At 46.7% G+C, this 20,750-nt stretch overlaps 1 protein-coding gene and 1 long non-coding RNA gene across 2 annotated transcripts in view; one reads left to right on the top strand and one right to left on the bottom strand.

Annotated features, from left to right (window-relative positions):
• The window catches only part of nkd (naked cuticle), a 64,641-nt gene extending 49,017 nt beyond the window's left edge, over positions 1 to 15,624 (bottom strand). Inside the window, exon 1 of the mRNA XM_071667508.1 lies at positions 14,690 to 15,624. Coding sequence (XP_071523609.1) covers positions 14,690 to 14,753 — 64 coding nt within the window. The 5' untranslated portion in view covers positions 14,754 to 15,624. The remainder of the gene's footprint in view (positions 1 to 14,689) is intronic.
• The window catches only part of LOC139751870 (uncharacterized), a 93,039-nt gene that overhangs the window by 41,064 nt on the left and 31,225 nt on the right, over positions 1 to 20,750 (top strand). The gene's annotated exons all lie outside the window — the stretch shown is intronic.

The following is a 20,750-nucleotide window of genomic DNA, read 5'->3' as shown; positions in this document are numbered from 1 at the left end:
GTCCTACACACGGGGCGTCCCCCCCTCCCCGTCCACACGCGGTGGCCCGAACGTAGCCGTGAGCGAAACTTTGACGGGTAATCGGTTCGGCCATTTATTTAAGGAAGGCGTCGAAAATCTGGCGAAAAAAAAAAAAAAAGCGGCAGACGGCCAGTGTCTTCCCTAACCTCGAACGCAACCCTTTCATCTCGCTTCGTAGCGGCCGAAACCACGCTCATTTTCGCCTATTTTTCGCTCAAGTCCCGCGGACCATTTTTTTTTTCTTTCTCGCTGGGGAGGTTAGGTTAGGTCTGTTTCGGCAATTTCTTCCTCATTTTCGTAGAGACACTGGTGGTTAGAAAGAGGGGGAGGGTAATTAGGGAGCAGGTCCCGGGGGCTAGGACGGTGTGAGATAGATGTTTGGCGTCTCGTGGTAGTGTAAGGGATAGGCATGCTCGACGTCCCTGGATGTGTGGATAGATTGACGCGAATCGAAACATTGTGATGGCGGGGCGCAACGTTTGGGTTAGCATAGTAATCGGGGCCCGTGGTGAGCTCAGGCTGATAGTGCGAGTCATCCGCCGCCCATCCTGCCGCCCCAAACCGCCCATCCATCCATCCCGCCGCCCGCACCCATCTCCTCCTCCCCCACCCCCCTTTTACCATTCTGTCCACACCCCCGCCCTGCTATCTTTCCATCCAGCGGCACTAAAGGCCTTTAATCTTTCACCCTCCCCCCTCCCCCCAGTGATCCTATCCTGTCATCCCTTTAGCCCTAACCAGCTTGTCTATCCTGCTATCCTTCGTATCCCATCCGCCCAGACCCTCCTGCCCATACTATCCCAACTCCTCCCATCCATTCCACACGTCGCCCTGTGCCACGCTGTTTACCCCATCCCCGCCACCCATGAACCACCCACCTTCCCCCATCCCCATCCCCCCCAATCCATAGCAAACCCATCTCTCCATTCCGTCACCCATCCCATCGCCCATTACCAACTCGTTGCTGCCGCCCAAACCACCCCGCCCATCCTCCCCCCCCCCCCAATACCTTCACTTATCCTGCGGCAATAAATCTTATCCTTGCCATCCTGCTGTTCATCCTTCTTTCCCGCCAGACCCAGAGTCACCTCCACTTACGTTTTCTATACAATATAAACAAACAAAACCATGCGTGTAAAGAAAATGATTTTCCAATTACACTTAACTACATTTTACAGTTTCTTCATTTCTACCATACTTTTCAGCTCTCAGTGGATGAAACTTTCGTAAAAGCTAATTGGAAGATATTATAAGAGTCTTTATCACTAATTAGTTGCCAAGGTTAAGAAAGATATATTTAAAAGTCACTTCCTGTTTACCAAATGCAATGGCTGGTCAAGATAATTTTAATGGACTGTGTGAAATATTAGACAATGTATATCTGTGAACAACAATAACAAGAAAAACTCAAAACTGAACAAGGCAGTTGTATAATGCATGCCAATTTATAGTGTCCAAATCGAGTGCTGTGTCCCAATTAAATACCAGTTTTGCTTAGTGTTTCATCCGTTTTCTATATTCCAATTATTCACTATACCCGTTTTCTGCGTAATGGCTTGGCTGATGTGCGATAACTTAGTTTCGCACCGTTGTCTTGACGTCAGCGTGGAAATAATAGCGCTGAACATTGTGATTTAGAATAACGTGCTGCATGGACCGTTGGAAACTTTAAACGGCTGGAATTGCAATGAAGCTTTTATTTAAACGATGCATTTCGAAGCTGCGATGACGGTTGATGGACCAGAGGGCGACGGATTTTGAAATGGCAACTCTACTTGGAACTCGGGAAATGGCTCATTGGCGATAGAGACGCAGGTAATTTATCAGTTTGAGTAACTGGGTGTCCCTAAGCATCAACGTATTTTGTGCTTAATGATGAAAACTCGGTTGATTCCTTGAACGCGACGAACGTGTACGACCCCTGAGCACGACGGTACGATCCTAGGGAGGGGCAAGATCGTACCGTCGTAGTCGTAGTCCGTTATTCACGTCTTAGTGATGTAAACAAGACCCTAAATCTGTGTGTCCATACGACGTTAGCCTAACCTAGCCTGCCCTACCCTAACACCTTCCTACCTATCCACTCGCTTACGTCAACCCTGAAACCCTTTTCCACAGTTTTACTTTCGACACAGAATCGTTTGTTGGCGTCGGGGGGTCGTAATGGAGGGGACCCCTGCTATGATGGCGAGCGCCGGACCCAGTTTAGCAAGTGGACGAGAGAGCAATGGTATGCGCTCAATTGGTGTCTCTCCCACAGGGTCCAATGGACGCTAGGCCCCTCCCGCGCGAAAAAGATGCTAAACCACCCCCTGAGGAAAACGGCATCTATGACCAACCTTGCCGTCTCCTTTGTCATGTATTTGGTATTATGGTATTAATATTTTGTCATGAATCATGTGTTCATTCACGTCACGTTTGTGTTAGCTTGTGGTGTACATTGTTTGCATGTTTGTTTTGATTTTCTCTCAAAACCAGATCGTATTTGACTGTATTTGGTGTGGAGTCTCTCAATAGCATAAATGTTTTATGTGTCCTGTATTAGTGTCTGTTGTTGTTATGTTATTTAAATACTAGTTATGCTGCATTTCTTTTGGTATGATGCCATATATGTAACAGTTAAACTTTCTGTTGTTTCTTTGTTTTTGGTATTAATTTCTTGAATATTTTTTGTAACTACTTTCTGGAGTCTCGTACTGACTCTGATGTTACAATTAATGGTAACGTCTGAGGTTTATGATTCGATATTTTTTAACAATTCAGACAAAAGAAAAAAGTTCACCAGCCACGCACGACCATAATTCTGTTCTGAAACAACAAACTCAGAATGTAAAACAACCAGTTAAAAGTTAAGAGCGTATTATGTACAGCTGGCGAAATACGGACATAGTATATATATACATTTTGATCAGCCTGTGAAAAAAAAAAAAATCTGTAAAGCATATGTGATCAGATAAATTGCTTTGTTGACGTGGGTAAGTGAGGTGCTCCTTACCTAACATACCAACAGAATAGACCAGCATTGTATCGGAAGTTGAGAAAGAGACTAGCCACTGTAAGTGTGGTAAAAAGCTTACGTAAGATAGTCTCCAATTATTTTATAGCTCTTTTAAAACCTCCAGTTCTTAATAGCCTGTATGGCTGGCATTAGGTCTTATTAGTTTGCAGCGTTTGAACTGGTAGTTAACATGGTTCAGCATCGCTTATCTCGTCACATCTAGCATGGCCGCGCCATTAAAAACAGCCGCCCTGATTGTAGGTCGCCGCCATCAGATTTGAATGCGCTCGACGGAGGGCGTCCCCAGGCGACACAGACTGCGTAAAGCTTCTTCCATTCCTACGTGATAAATGTCAGGATTCAAACACAGCTTTTCGGGACACCGGGCCTCCATATTAATTAACATTCGGTGGACCATGGAAAACGACTAACTTCCCTCCCAGATTCACCCATCTCGTATGCTAGGCTTCATGCCGTTCCTCTCTACCGCAATTCAGCCTGAAATCATTACTTCAGGGACAGCGTCAGTGAGGTCCATACACATATACCCTATGTGCGAAAGGGTCTATACTTCAGGCGTGGAACAGACGAATACTAAAAATAAATCGGTGTCATCGTCATATCTAGCTAATTTTTTTTTCCTTAGTGGACTTGAATAACAGTTATTAATCTGTGCTGGTGAAACAGCCCGACCACAGAGACGGAGTAGGTCTATAGGTTAGGTGAGGTCAGGTGCGAGGGCTAGGTAGGTGGGGGGTTCATTTAGGTGAAGTTTCTTCTAGTTTAGGATGGATCACTTAAGATTCACCCTCTCCTCGTTTTTCTAGACGAGGTTTTAAGTTCAACTTCACTAGATGAGGTTATGTACAATGACCTAACCTAAGCAAACTTACCCTAACCTACCCTATGCTATCATATAACCTAACCTAACCATATCGTATCATATTTCTTTCTTGTTTTTGAACGAATCTTAAGGTGCTCCGTTAGGTATACGAGGCTGATTTAGCAACACCAGGTTTTTATTCAGGGGCGTGCCTACCCTTCTCCCTTGAGATAGAAAGTGACATTGGCCAGCATACGCCGGTCTTGACCCAGACTTCAGGAGCCATTATTTCGAACCCAAGTGTCACCAAGCCCCCCCCCCCCCCCCATCGTCTGTCTCCCCCCCAGCCATGGAATGCCGGTGACAATATTCTCTAGACGTCAATAATCATTCTACTTTCACCTCTTGTAACGCGTCTGTCAGTACTCTAGTATATACAGAGTCTGATTTACCTCCTCTTTCAACACCACTTTCTCAACTGCAACCTGGTTAATAGATGTGTATCGACTGGGGGGAAAAAAATAATGAGTGAAGATAAGAAGAACCGAAGAATTGGAGGAGAAAGAACAACCAAAAAAGCAAAAACAAATGCAAGCGAGGTATGTAGGAAATGATCGTACAGCAGGCAGCTGCATGCAGCCCTTCGACCCCGCTAATCTGACGCCTGGCCACCACCCACTCCCACAACCCCCTACTAAACGACACACGAGTGCACCACGGTCGGTCGGTCGGTCGGTGGGTCTGTCTCCCGTGCACACACCGACTGTACCGTCCCGCTTCGTTATCGGACGGCGGGCACTTTGGGGGGGGGGGGGAGACAGACGACGAGACAAGACGGAATACCGACCGAAACTTTGTAGGGTTTCACGACGGGCCAATGATGGGTTCCTCCCCTCCCAAGTGGGTGTGAAGGAATTCGCAGTGGGTGGCAAGAGTGGCGATGGAGACGAGCCACAAGCGCCCGATAATCAGGGCCTGGCACAGTGGAGGATAAATATGAATGGGCCAACGATTAAAGGCTGGAGGGACGCGCAGTGTGGCCGATTGGGTAAGGATCGGGGGACGATTAGGTGGGTGACCTACATGAATGAGCGAGAAATATGATATAGGTGTGTGTGTGTGTGTGTGTGTGTGTGTGTTGGTCCAGTACAGTGGTGCAGGTCCGTACAGACCCACTACTACGTAAGGTAGAGTAGTAGTGGGTAGGCGCCGTGATGCGATTGGTAGGTATAAGATGCGCGCGAACAACCTTGTGGGTGAGGGCGTCCGGGGCCAGGTAACTGTCTCTTGTTTACCTGAATAATGAATGAGCCGCGTGCAGAGCAACACACAGCCGCAAAAAAACAAAATCTTCGATAAACGAAGCAGCATTTAATCTGATGAGTTCCTTTTTTTTTTTTAATTTTCCAAAAGAAGGAACAGAGAAGGGGGCCAGGTGAGGATATTCCCTCTAAGGCCCAGTCCTCTGTTCTTAACGCTACCTCGCAAACGCGGGAAATGGCGAACAGTATAAGAATATATATATATATATATATATATATATATATATATATATATATATATATATATATATATTCAGACGAATGGATTTAAGCGAACCAATTCATAGGCCGTAGCGATACGCGGAATGAAGAGCCACGCCGACTTCCTAATGCCAGTTAGATAAGGGTTTAGTTCCGATCCAACACCTGGACCGTGATAAAAGGGGAATGCAAAGTATGGATAATTGATTCCAAGGTGAACGGCGATCCGGGGAGCGCAGCTTGAATAAAGAATCGGCGAACGAGTGGTTATATGTCAGCAGCAGAGACTATGGGAGAGAGAGAGAGAGAGAGAGAGAGAGAGAGAGAGAGAGAGAGAGAGAGAGAGAGAGAGAGATGAAGGCATTACAAGTTCCCGACAGTACTTCCTGTCGCGGTGAGTCACCGGGTGGAAAATAACAGCGACTTTGCGGGCGACAATAAAGCTCAATTTCACGGGTAAGTGACAAGGGGGGGGGGGGGAGGAGGTGGGGGTGGTTGGGGGTGTTGCAGGCAGGAAGGCCATAACGCTGGCGGGGTGGTGTGGGTTGGGGGATGGCAGGGGTTAAGAGGGGGGGTGTGGGGGTGGTGTTACGTCAACGCCGCAGTGAGCAGTCTAGCTTGGCCAGGTTATAGGCGGCAGGCCGCCCGCGCTCTCCCTCCCCCCCATCTCGCCGGCAGCGCACGTATACGGCCCAGCGTGAATAATGACGGTAACACCTGCCCTGGTGCCTCTGCCTGCCCACACCTGCCAGGGGTGACCGCTGGGTGTGTGCGGTCGAGTAGCACTTCTGCTTCCTCCTCCTCCTCCTCCTCCTCGTGTAAACATTCGCGGGAGAGAAATATGGAGCAACGGTGCTGTCCTGCTGAAATCTCTCTAATACTCTGACATAGGATATACATCTAAGCATCTCCAGGCCACACGTATATATACCTCACGGGGGAGGTATATATATATATATATATATATATATATATATATATATATATATATATATATATATATATACACCACCAACACGTGAAATGGTATACCAGCCCTCGAAATGTCTTGTGTATTTCGCGGGTGCGCGCCCCCATCGTGCAAGAACCCCGCGGAAAGCTCTCACAAACGCCGAGATTTATCATCCTTGTGTGACCCGTCGTGTGTGACGCAGAGCAAGGGGGGGGGGGGGGGGGGGGGCAGGGGGCGTGACACCTAACCGCGTGACCCAAATATGAGCATTACGGTCTCCCGTCGTGTGACCGTACACCGGCCCCTCTCGTCCTGATGTGTGTATATACGGGTGTCATGTTTCCAGACGCATTGCCACAACAGGCCTTATCTTACGTGTGCGTTACGTCGATTTCGAAGCTTTCCCCCCCTCCTCCCTTCCGTAGCTCTTGGTTCGGATCAAGCTGGCCGCTCTGTTCCTCCTTTGATCAGGAAGTCTGTTTAAGCCAGCGGCCCGCAGGCCTGACGTGCCATCTATATCCTAGTACCTCAGTTACACTCGACATGCTCGGCCCGTAAGATTTTTTTATGTCCCGTAGCCTAACTGAACGACCCTCGAGTACGACGGTACAGCATTTTAACGAACGATCGGCTTGACCCTCGACCTATAGCATTCAAGGACGAGGTCGACGACGCGAAAGGCTATGAAGGGTGTCGCACTCAAGGGTCGGTACCGCTGCCTTCAAAGATCGCACCGGCCACGTTCAAGGGGTTAATAAAACAAAGGATATTGATCCGCAGGGTAACGCCGAGGTGTTACAAAGCATTGGGTTGGCGACTGTGACACACGGTGAAATTTCACACCCCCCGGGAAGGCAGTGATGGTAGGCAATCCGGTGTCGAGTCTATTAACACACACACACACACACACATCCCTCCCCCATCCCAGGTCAGTCCACACCATCTGTTCGACCTAGGGTCATTACACTTCTTATCTCAAACCGGATTCGCAGAAGAGCAACACAGATATAAATCTGATTGATAATAATGTGTTGTGCCATTTCTCAGATAGAACTTTCGTCTAAAAATATGAAAATCGACATAAATTGAGCTGGAGTACTGTACTTTTTTTTTTTATATCTTTTTCACAGGCGATGAATCGTAAAGAATTATTCCCTTGTGGACAACATAATGGACAGCTCTCTCTCTCTCTCTCTCTCTCTCTCTCTCTCTCTCTCTCTCTCTCTCTCTCTCTCTCTCTCTCTCTCTCTCCCCCAGCGGAATCAATGAAGACGGAAAAAAAAAGGATACGTATCTTTTATTCATGACTAGAGTTTCAGAGGAGTGATTAAACACGAAGGTGGTCGTAATTTCTAATTATCTGACAACAGAACCGGGAGAACCATGGTACGAATCCGTCGCGATAAAGCAGAGGTAATTAAAGACATCATATCTGTTTCACAACACGGCGTCGGACGTGATCCACACACGAGGCCAAGATGCGCCAAAGCCGCCACACGGATGTGTTAGCTCTGATAATACACACGAAAAAAATGACTTTTAAACCGTGGCCAAAAAAAAAAGATATATATGTTAGAACTCCTCGTTTTCCTGATGGCCGTCTGAAACGGCTTTCCTCGCGTGTTTTTCGACTGAGTCTCATGACTCTCTTATCTCTCGTATATATGATTAATTTGTTTTCCCAAGAATGTGGGGAAATGTACCATACCATATTTTTTGTGTGTAAAAAGGGAAGAATTGTCTTCCATATTCCTCGTTCAAAAATGGACAGACGGAAAGACAGAGGGAGGGGGTAATGTAAGTGAAGAGAAATAATGTTGGTTGGCATTGCCTTTATATAACCCTCGACTGATCCTGTTCAACGTAACTTAATTAAGCCCCCCCCCCTTGTGAACAGTGCCGTTAACCATGATAAATGACGGATATGCGAATTTTGTTTCCACACCCACGAAGCGCCCCCCCCCCCTTTTTTTTTTTCCTAATGGCGTGTCTCTAAGGTTCGTCATCCAGTCAGACATGGACATCTTGTTATCTACGGTAGAATGGCTATCGATAGCGAGAGATCGTTTTCTGGAATACGGATCGAAGGAGGAAATGATGAACAGCTTTTGAGAACACTCCCGTGCCAGTCCCTTGATGGCCACGGGAGAAAGACACAATGCTCACGAGGTAGGAAGTAGCTTTCGTCCCCTTACATCATCCTCAGCACAGGAACACTAGTGTGTTACACTGATTCACGCCGTCTTGTTGGAAGTAAACAGACCGTAAAGCTAAGTTTGCCTGCAGAAACTGGAAGATTTCTCCTCTTCCTCCTCCCCCTCCTCCTTCTTCTTCTTCTTCTTCTCCTCTTCCTCCTCCACCACCACCTTCTCCTTCTCCTCCTCCTCCTCCTTCTTATTATTATTCTTATTATTATTATTATGCCTTTTTCCTTGAGGTTCTGTGATATCGTAATTTAGTGTCAGTTCCGAGGCGTGAAACCCAAGCGTCTCGGGCTCGATCAGACGATAAAAACAACCCATAATTTTCGAGGGAAATTTATTTTTTTCCCCCCCGAGTTCTTCATGGTGTTGCAACTGACCACCACCAGCGCCACCACAGACGACTTCAGCCAGCCACAGTACACTTCTCCTCACCCGGGGATGAATGTGTAACACTGAAGAACACATGTAATTCGTTATCTCTCACAGACTCTAATATTACGAAGGACTGATAAAAGCTGATAAGGGGCGCAGCCACCGGGGAGGGGGGGATAAAACAGTGGTTTCGAGACCCCCCCTAAAGTCGGCACGTCAAAGCAACTGCGCGCACAAAGCGCCTCTGTCCTTCCATCAACAGTGCGCGATAAGGTGCCATAGTTAGTTAGTTGTTAAATTACTACATAACTGAAATCATACTACCCCGAGGTGAAGTGTGTGTGTGTGTGTGTGTGTGTGTGTGTGTGTGTGTGTGTGTGTGAAGGGGGTACGATGGTTTCATTTTCCAGGTATCCCATCCCAATTCAAGATACGTGTCACATCTTGAGACGTGACCAGTTTGAACTTGGTCTTCAAAGCTTTTTGTCATCAGTCTCAGCTTAAACGGGTCAGTTTGAACTTGGTCTTCGAAGCTTTTTGTCAGTCTCAGCTTAAACGGGTCAGTTTAAACTTGGTCTTCAAAGCTTTTTGTCAGTCTCAGCTTAAACGGGTCAGTTTAAACTTGGTCTTCAAAGCTTTTTGTCAGTCTCAGCTTAAACGGGTCAGTTTAAACTTGGTCTTCAAAGCTTTTTGTCAGTCTCAGCTTAAAGGGTCAGTTTAAACTTGGTCTTCAAAGCTTTTTGTCAGTCTCAGCTTAAACGGCTTATCTCGGAAGCAAATCACGCCAAGCTGACCGACCCCCCAAGATTGCACTCATCGTCAGTGACTCAAAAGCCATTCCTAGCTGTCCAATCTGTGAGTCGGTCATGATAAGCGACTCGGGAGCCATGTCTGACATCAGACGATAGTAACCCAAGTGAATAAATAATTAATGACTAAATAATCGATGACAATAATGAAAATGAAAAATCATGTTTATGACACTGCCAGTCGAATCAACATTAACTAACTCCTTCTTTTATGCGAAATCTAGATTTGTTGGGATGCAGACTTACAATACTGGAGCAGTGGAGGAACCCTCAAAGCCATTTCCAAGCAAAGCCTAGAAAAATGCTTGTCCGCCATACAGTATCTGCGGACTGTACAAGATGACCACTGAACGACTTTCTGGTGTACCGTCGTGCTCAAGGGTCGTACCGTCGTGCTCGAGGGTCGCACCGTCGTGCTCAAGGGTCGCACCGTCGTGCTCAAGGGTCGCACCGTCGTGTTCAAGGGTCGTACCGTCGTGTTCAAGGGTCGTACCGTCGTGTTCAAGGGTCGTACCGTCGTGTTCAAGGGTCGCACCGTCGTGCTCAAGGATCGTACCGTTGCGCTTGAGGGTCGTATTGTCGTTCACATTGGTCATGTTCCTTGTGTTCAAGGGCTGCACCGTCATTTTCTAGGGACGAAATGTCGTTCTCAAGCGTCGTATCATGTTCAAGGGTCGTGACCGTCGTGCTGAGGGGTCGTGCAGTCGTGCTTAACTGTCATTATTCTTGAGATCAGCAACGCGCTGTTTATTTCTTTCACTCAATATTTCGCACACTGCGAAAAACCGGTAACCGAAAATTCGGATGAGGGTCTGCACTCCCCACGATTGTCCGAATGTAAGGGTCGGTTGACTGGATGCGGATATCGGAGATTTCTCATCGGTAGAAAGGATACAAAACGGGAAGTTTCTCATCGGGATGTTGAATACAGGAGCCAGAAATTCCTCAGTGGGATACAGGATATATGCCCAAGGGTCTTTATTAGGGATACAGGATACAGGTCCTCAAGGTTCCTTTATGGGGATACAGGATACAAACATCCATGGTTTCGTATCGGGATACAGGATAGATGTAGTGCGTGACGGAACCGTATAAAGTTTCAACCTTACGTTCGCCCACACGTCTAGCAGTAAGCGATACCGGGTATGATTCATCAGGCTGTTGGAGGCTGCGGTCTGCAGGCCTACTTGCCCACAGTAGAGTAGGGGGGGTAATGAGGTCCACAGAGCTGCTGCTGCTCTCTCTCTCTCTCTCTCTCTCTCTCTCGCTCGCTCGCTCGGCAGGAACATAATATTCTTCATGGACGGGAACCTCCATCCATTTTCATTAGCACGAAGTTCGCGCCAGTACCTTATCAGGGTTATGGCCCCTTTTGCGAAGTCGGACAATTATAATATAACCTGGGGGTCATGGCCGGGACGTTGCTAGCCAGTCGCTAGCTAGCTGTCTTGATGGCCATCAAGATCGCCACCAATTATAACGTAACCCGAGGTTGTGATCAAGGTTGTGGTACAGGGAGGAGGGGGAGGAATGATGCTGGTGGCTGGAGCTCTGGTTGCTCCCCCTCCCTCAGTGATAATGTATGTTGTGTGTTGGTAGATTCATTGGCTATATCAACGTGCGAGGGGGTTGTCTTAAGCCTGAATGCGTACTGCGCGTCAGAGAACAGCATTGTGGACGAGTATGTTCCTTGACGCAAGACGTGGGGACACACCTTCGGTGCTTTTAGTTGCTCTGTTGTGTACTGCTTGCAGACGTGGACACACCTTCGGTGCTTTTAGTTGCTCTGTTGTGTACTGCTTGCAGACAACAAAGTCGTCATCGTAACCGAAAACCCCTCGAATTTCAATACTTTACTCCTGTCATCAATCCTTCGCTGAACCTTCGAAGTATTCCCATTAAAATAGCTGAAACTATTTACGTCTATCTTACGACAGGTCCTTTTTTTTTCGTGTGGTTCAGCTTCTAGAGACATCTTCTGTGCGATGTGCTGCAGGCAGACAGTCAAGCCTTCACTGACCTTCAAAATATTCCTATTAACATTCCCCAACAAGTATTCATGTTTATCTTACAAGTCATTAATATATGTATATTTTGTGTGTGTGTGTGTGTGTGTGTGTGTGTGTGTGTGTGTGTGTAGTGGTCTAAGTTTCCTGAGACCTCTCTCTCTCTCTCTCTCTCTCTCTCTCTCTCTCTCTCTCTCTCTCTCTCTCTCTCGTACTGGTATCGTTTAAACAATCTTGAGTAGGAGGGCCGTCCTTGAGACGCAAGCCATGCACAGACCTGGCGAATCTCATGTAAAAAAAACAAAACAACAACAACAAATGACGTAACGAAGTGCTTTCCTCACCCCCCGCTACCCCTGACGTCGAAAACCGCAAGAGTTAAACTGCCCTCTTCATCCATCCGATTTCCCATGAAAACGACCCGTGCGACGACCGCTCGTGAGGTTGGCACCGGTGATTTTATTTTCGCAGGAACCGTGAGTTCCCATCGACTTGGTCTCACCTTCCCCCCGGGGAAACACCGTATTATCAACGTCTTTCTGTTGAACGTGATGTCGGCAATAACGAAGACCCTAGTAGGAGCAGCGCTGATATCAACATCGGGAATAGTAATGGGAAGGAATACTCTCCTAACCCAGATTTAAAAGGATTGAACACTTCACCAAGCAGTGAACAAAAAGTAGCACAGGTATTCCCCCCCCCCCCCCCTCAACCACTTATAAGGCGAAACTGGAATGAAAGTAAGCGACGAACACTCCCGCATACAGAGAAGATATGCGGCAGGTTGTTTTGCAAGTCAATCTGAAAGCCAAAGACGGGTGGGGGGAGGAGAAGGAAGAACTTGACGAATGGATTTGTGGGAACCGTTTGGAGATGTCACCAAGCGGTGAGGAAATGCTCTCAAATATGGCAGTCTGGTCGCTCTCCCTGAGTCTCTGTCTCTCTCTCTCATGCGATTCGCTTGCCGTAGACGGAGAGATATTATCTCATGGCCAGGTGCCGCTGCCAAGACTCTACGTAGCGGCAGGTGTCCGTGAGGGATTTTACAGCTGGGATCCGCCGGGTTCCGGCATCGATCAAGCTTTTGTAGCAAGGGACCCGAACGCTGCTACCACACTACTACACTCCACAGGTGGAGTGTAGTGTCGGTGGTTTGTTACACGAGGTCTTGTCGTCGGGAGGTGTAAAGTGAGAGAGAGAGAGAGAGAGAGAGAGAGAGAGAGAGAGAGAGAGAGAGAGGTGTAACCCGAGTAAGAATCTGTTCCTTGAAGAAGTCTTCGAGACGTACGAGCGACGAGTAAAGGAAAAAAAAAGAGTAAAAATATTGAGAGAGAGAGAGAGAGAGAGAGAGAGAGAGAGAGAGAGAGAGAGAGAGAGAGAGAGAGAGAGAGAGAGAGAGAGGAAAACGGAGGACCGGTTGTCGACAAAAACTCGCACCGCGAACGAGAGGAAAAACGGCGACTCGGAAAATGCAAAGGGAAACACGGAGAGAGAGAGAGAGAGAGAGAGAGAGAGAGAGAGAGAGAGAGAGAGAGAGAGAGAGAGAGAGAGAGAGAGCAACGGGGGAGTGAACCGAAGAAGATGCAGTGAATCATCATCGCCAGAACCACACGAGGGAAAAAAAAAAAGAAGTCTTAAACTCCAGTGAAGGGTATCCGCAGATACCTTGGAGGATCAGAGGCGGGTTAGACACTTTTAGCGGCTTCCTTTGAGGGATCGCGAAACGTGCAACATCACCTTCGCCTTTCAATGTAGGTCAAAGTCATAGCGCCTTTACGTGCCATTTACCATGCGCTGGCGGAGCCACGGCTCCCTACCACCAGCACCCCGAGACGCCGGTTCTACGTCAGTTTTACAAAACTCCCCAGCGAGACGTCGGGCTCATTTCCTCTCATACGAGAAATTTGAACTAAGAAAAAAAAAGGGGGAGGAAAAAAAGGTAAAAAAAAAGTTTTCGTGCATCACACTGACGTTCATCGCCTGGGAACAATTCGTGGTCATGCTAGTTCTTATGGGGAAGGCTAACGACTGTTTCGCAAGGTTCTAACAACGAAAAATGCCGACATTCATTTGAATCGCAGATTATGAAAGCCTACCTAGATTTAACGTGGTTGGGTGTCACTGCTTCGTCTTACCCGCGGAGCTTACTCTGAACGTATTTTTAAAAGACTTTTTGAATGCATGCAAGTTCAGTCACACACACACACACACACACACACACACACAGACACAAAATGAATATGCACCGCAAGACACCCTTTGCATGACGAGAGAAAAAGGGGGAAAAAGTGTCATGCTTAACATATTAATGCGGGGATGGACATCAACTTCCCGGCTAGCTGGATAAAAATTTTACGTTGGTGATGGTGTCAGGCGAAATCATACCTTACCTTCAAATCCTACGAACCCAAGAGAGGCGTGTACCTCACCATCTCCTAAGGAATTAAGTCACACCCAGACTTGAAGAAGGCGATACGTGTAAAACAAGAAACTAACTACCGTTGAAGTTTTTCTTGGGGAGGAGAAAAAAAAAAAGTCCTTTTGTGGTCAACTGGGTAGTCTTGATATATTTAAATCAGACGTTGTACACGGATACAAGTCCAAAGATATTTTAAGGTAGTCTGAGGAAGTCGAACATGTTGTGAGCACTAACTAGTGATATAGGAAGTTGAACAAGGAGTGAACATTAAAACAGCAACATTGGAATGGAACCAGTAGTTGAACACACCATTAATATAGAAGTGGAACTAGTATTTGAACTCTAACCATTAATCTAGGAAGCTGAACACGCAGCTGAACACTAACCACTAATCTAGGAAGCTGAACAAGCAATTGAACACTGACCATTAATCTAGGAAGCTGAACAAGCAGTTGAACATTAACCATTAATATGGGAAGTTGAACACTTAACCATTTATGTAGGAGGCTGAACACAAGCATTCCATTAATCTAGGCAGCTGAACAAGCAGTTGAACACTAACCATTGATATGCTTGTAACCGTTGAAGAACTTGGCCCGACACCATTTGACGAATGAGTTGGCCATGACTTGGTTGGTTCGGTGGAACTACAGCATTGTTCGAAAGTGAGCAGTCACTTAGTTGTTCCCAGGATTACCCATCTTAGAACTTCACTACCCCAAGTGTGGGTTTCCTCAAGGGGGGAAGAGGGAGAGAGAGAGATACGCGGAGACTTCTTTCGACCCCAAGAGTTCAGGAAGTCATACCTTCACATAAAAGTTTACAAGTTTTATAAACTTTGGTCTGCCACCGCCGCGTAAGCCATACCATCCATCGAATAGAATTCTTCATACATAGCTGTACTATGTATGGGGTTGTAGAAGACGGCAACTTTTTCTTCTTCGGGTGTATAAGTCTATGAAAAGGGCGGCTTCAGGCTCCAGACCATCCTAAGCAGGAGTATCCGTCGGCAGTACACAAATGATAGCTTATCTCGCCCGGTATACGCGCTCTCTTTGATCCGTGCCGCCAGCGATAGCCCCAGATAACGTATTCTTGACTGACTCTTTCTTGTAGTCGGACAAAACTTTATATTTCAACATAATCACAAAAGTTTCTAGTCGTCTCACATACCGTCGGCGGCTTTTACAAAATTACCCGAGAAAATAATTTATTCGTAATATTTTTTCCTTCGAAAAGTCGTCGAGAACACATCGGGTAAACACTCGGTACACTCGATACACCAGACACTTCACGTGGGAGAGTGCGATGTTACCCCTCCGACGGTTTTGCACTCACTGGTCTTGCAAAGCCAGTTGCCACAGGTTATGAGACGAGACGTGCGCACACTCCCTTACCCAGTTACCTCAACACTGGCGATTCTCTCTCTCTCCCGTCTTTCTCTCGCGACCTCTCTCTCTCTCCCGCAGTTGCCCAGTATTAATTTACTCGCCTCCGTGGTCTCATAACACGATTGTTTTTAGACGCACAAGGCTTTACACGGGCCGAGGGTGAGTGTAGTGTCAGTTATATCCCGAAGTTGTAACACGTTTGAGGCATATTTAGTTATCAATACATAGGGACATTTATGCATGCCAGGGACTCGCCTGCTGGTCCACACTGTGGTTGCCGGGGTTCGCATTCCGAAACTGTCGTACCGCACCACTCCTGAATGAATGGTTGTTCCATCGTCTCCCTTTTTGTCCTTATTTCTTCCTACGTTTGACTGGATGCCGTTTTGTTAACTAGTGCAATGCCTCGACCGTCTTGATCTGCGGGATGTTCTGCGATGCGACCATCAGTAACGCCCAAGGTTTTTTTTTTTCGTCTTTTTTTCCCTCTACAAACATGACGTCAAACCAACACAATCAACGCAATAATAAGTTACACCATCTTCTCACCGGGAATATAGAAACCTAGATGCATGAATTATCCAGTGGAATTGCAGTCGTAAACCAGCCATTTAAAAAAAAATTGTTTCCCAGCTTAAAAAGTCCCCATGACTCAGAAGGCTGCTGAGAGCGGGGCTTCACGAGCCGAACCTTGAATTCCTTGCAACAACCAAATGACCAAACGCCTCCCGCTCTTCCTTTGGTCTTGCCGACAGGACTGAACGGCCCGCACAGTTGCCACTCGCGACTTTTCATTATTTCTCATATTTTTGCCTCGCTTTCGTCTTGGAAAAAAGTTCCCATTCATCGGTCAATCCCAGGCCGTGCATTGGGACTTGTTGAAGTGTCTTACGTGCGTTCTGTTTTCGTTTGAGGGAGAGACCCCGTAGGGTGATTTAGTGGGGGGGAATATGAGGGTAATTAACAGATAGAGTCAGGTCTATGGCCGTGAGGGGGAGGGGGGGGGATTAGTCGGTCTGAGGGATGTTTAGGGGTGTGTGTGGAGGGAGGGATTGCGGGTGTCTCGGGATGGGATATACCTCGGGGGATGATGGGGTCCCCCAAGGATGGGATATCCCCGGGAGGAGTGCCCAAGGATGATGATGGGGATACCCAAGGTTGGGACTTACTCGAGGGGATGATGGGATACTCGAGGATGGGATGTACCTCGGTTATGATGGGGTGTGTAAGGATAGGATGTACCTGGGGCCTCTGAGGGATGACGGGGTCCCGGGGGATTACGGGGTAATGAAGGGTGGTGGGGGTTGGGGGTGGTGTGTGTTCACATTGGTGTGTGAATAGCGAGTTTAATAAGACATCTGCCGTAAAAATAAAACGTTTAATGTTTTTTAAAACAATAAGAGCAAAACTGGACTTGTATCACAAGGGCAGTAAAGACGTGTGAGCGAGCGAGAGAGACGTAGCAAGCGGGCTTTACCTGACCCTACCGGGCTCTCCCCTGGCTTGCCAAACACCACCACCACCACCACCACCGCCGCCACAGAGGCAGCAGATGCGCCTAAATGGGACCCCCCTCCAGTCACCGCGATTCATATTGTTTTCTGGCGTCTGCACCGGGTTGTTAAACGGTCGCCATGCCACAGTTGCTTCAGTAATAGCGTTCATGGTAGTCTTTACAATATATATGTATATATATATATATATATATATATATATATATATATATATATATATATATATATAGCTCCGAGGGAATGAAGATAAAGGATAATATCTTTGATATATATATATATATATATATATATATATATATATATATATATATATATATATTTTTTTTTTTTTTTTCATCGTACTTAAGTGAGTTGTGAGGTATTACTGCGCGCTTGAAGGATCATTTGCACTAAATTCTAGTAGAAGGAATTCAATCGCTTGGATTGAGGTCTCGTCGTAGACTGACGACCGTGTGGGTTAGTTTCCTGGCAGCTTATACCCATCAGGTCACAGTTTTCATCGGAGCTGGAGCAACAGTTGGGTCGCTAAAGTCGAATGTCGCAGGCTTCTGGCTCTCTCTCTCTCTCTCTCTCTCTCTCTCTCTCTCTCTCTCTCTCTCTCTCTCTCTCCGTGCTGGTGGGCAGAGATCGGCTAACTTCGCGGGATGGGTCAGGTCATCTATAATTACGGCGGTCTCTTTTGATCCGCCCCTGTCGAACGGATGTCACAGGGTAATATCACAGGTGGGGATTATTAGGTCAGGTGAGGTCAACGGGTGTGACCTGCTACCAAGTCAAGGCGTGGTCAGCAAGGCAATACTTTGTGGAGCGACAGATATATCTCGCCGTTAGGACTAGCAATACCTACCTAGTTTGTTTGACTATAGATAAATAGATAGTTAGATAGATAGATAGATAGGTAGAAGGAAACCGAAATAGAGATGGGAAGATGGGGTTATAGGAAGATTATGAATTTTCGGGGCCTTAACTGCAGGGGGGTCACTATTTTTTATGGATCTCTTCCAGCAGCAAGGCTGCACTCCATGCAGGAGCAGGGAAATGATGGAGGTGACTTCTCATTTGCGTTCAGATTACTTATGGGTGGTGGAGTCTACTGTTACATACAGAGGTGTCGTACTAATGGGTCGTCCCTTCTTGCACAGGAGTCGTACCATAATGCTCGAGTGTTTTACCTTCCTGCTTAAGGGGTCTTACCGTTCGTGCTCAAGGGTCATACCTTCGTGCTCAAGGGTCGTACATTCGTGCTCAAGGGTCACACCTTTTGTGCTCAGGGGGTCGTACCTTCGTGCCCAGGGGTCGCACCTTATGTGCTCAAGGGTCGTCCCTTCGTGTTCAAAAAGACCTTACCGTCTTGCTAAATGGGGAGGTGAGAGGGTGGTTCAGAACTCCCCTCGCTGTTTCCACACTGTATATCACTTTATTATCAACGCTCACATTTGGAGTTGTAAGTGCCTACACAGCAGCTGGATAATCTCCCTCTGATAGTGGTGACTGATTGACAGCCGATACGCTGCTGAAGTCGCATTACTGATCCTAAAACTGTCGATAACACGGTGAAAGACAATCCCAGATAGAATTATTTATATAATAGGTAATTACATTTATATGATTATATCATTGGCTTATAATGTAATTATGTAATGTAATCATAATATGATTGTGCAATGTAATGTAAGCATAATGTAATTATGCAATGTGATGTAATCATAATGTAATTATGCAATGCAATGTAATCACAATATAATTATGTAATATATAATCATAATATAGTTATGGTTATGATCATAACTGTGATCAAAGTTTTATTAATTATAGTACATTTAGGTTGTGTGATCAGTGACAACCGGTAAGTACCTGTTGGAGGACTGTGTGGTCTCTGACAACATGGAAAGGACCAGGAAACCGTGTGATCTTTGAGGGTTCCAACGCAGGAGGGGAGGGGGGGCAGACTCTGTGTGATCTTTGATAAGTTGCTAGAGGGACACAAGACCCCCTTTGTGATCTTTGATGGCTGTGCGGGAGTGGAAAGACTGTGATCTCTGCTTGTAAAGGATCAAAGGACTCTGTGATCTTCAGTAGCCTAACTACGTTAGATGTGTTTTTGTGATCTTAATGACATGACATTTTACTAAAGCTAGTGTGTGATCTTTGTGTTTCTCATCTCTCTATCTTTCTCGTAAGAGTGGAATTGTTTTCTTTTTTTTTTTACATCTTGCTTTTATCTTGCACGAGTACGGAAGTTGTTTGATCTTCAAGAAATTAAAAAGTGAGGTTTTGGAAATTACGGTGATCTTTGAAAACTTTTTTTTGAGAGTCGGAAAAAAAAAGTTCTCTGATCTTTTGTCGTCCTTAGAAAGGTGGAAAATTTGAGTGATTTTTTTTTTTTTTTGTAATCTGACAACGGGCAAATGTTTTGTAAGATAACCTAGCCATGGTCGACAAGTTGATATGGTTTTGAATATTTAGGAACTGTTGAAACTTCGGGTGATTCTTGCTGCTCCTTCAAGGGTGGAGACCTTGTGTGATACCAATTATCTGGTGAAGGTCGCACACCGTCGTGCGCTCCTCGATAATCCTGCAGGGGTCCGAAACATTTGGGCATCTCTGATTTCCTTGTGAAAGCAGGATGTGTGATCTCTATCGCGGTCTGAGAAGGTATAGAATGATGCTGTATTAACTGTATGATCGGTGTAGTTACTGTCTTTCCCTTGCCACATTCTTTGAACCTCGTATTATCAAAGCTTCCCCCATACCTGGTCTTCCTCTATGCTAACCTTTCCGTACCTTGCCTCCCCTACGCTAACCTCCCATTCCTAGGCTTCCCATGCTCATCATCCCCATTGCCAGCCTTCCCCATTCCCACCTACCCATACGTCATCTCCATGCCAACCCCCATATGTCCTGCCACCTCCACATCCCAATCATATATTTCTGTAAATACTCAATAATTCGCCCTTTTTAGCTGTCTCGTAACCCATAACCTCCTCCCACACTCTGGCCCTACCTCTCAAACAGCGTATCGTCGTAGGGCCTCGTAGATCGTAGGTACTTTTACGACCACCTTTACCAACCCTTCCTCCTCCCTCCCTCTCCCTCATGTCCCAGGTTCCACTGGCGACGCTTCCACCCCCTTCCCTCTCCCTCCCTCCCTCCCCCTTTTCCAGTACCATATTCGTCGCCCCCATCGGTACGTATTCCACGCTCGAACGAACGAACCATTAAAAGTGCTGCGCGACCTGGCATAGGCCCATCTGATGCCCGCGAGCCTCCGCCTCACCTGCGGGAGGTGGTGTATTCCATTAACCCATGGCCAGGTAGACGTCCTGCTGCCATATATCAAAATTATTGCCACTCCTCCACCCCTCCGTTGACGGCCGGGCGAAGCGAGACGTGTACATGCCCGGATTTTGTAAACGTACATGCCGGGATTTTGTAAATGTACATGCCGGGATTTTGTAAACGTACATGCCTGGATTTTGTAAAAGTTCCAGGGAAGGAGTATTGCAGCAGGGGTTGGACAGCGCCCGTGATTTAGAGGCTCAAGACTTACCCTGAGATGAATCTGTAATGATTCTCTCAGCTGTAGACGTATTCTTAAGTGGGATGATTCATTATTTACGGACGAAGGTGTCCGGGACCTCTGGACAAGGTTTAAGGTCACGTTTTTCACGCCAGACTTCTTTTCGTCTTTCTTCCCTCTTCCTCCCTTGTATGAAAA

Source organism: Panulirus ornatus, chromosome 12 (assembly GCF_036320965.1).
Source record: "Panulirus ornatus isolate Po-2019 chromosome 12, ASM3632096v1, whole genome shotgun sequence".
NCBI lineage: Eukaryota > Metazoa > Arthropoda > Malacostraca > Decapoda > Palinuridae > Panulirus > Panulirus ornatus.
This window is presented reverse-complemented; position numbering and strand designations above follow the sequence as displayed.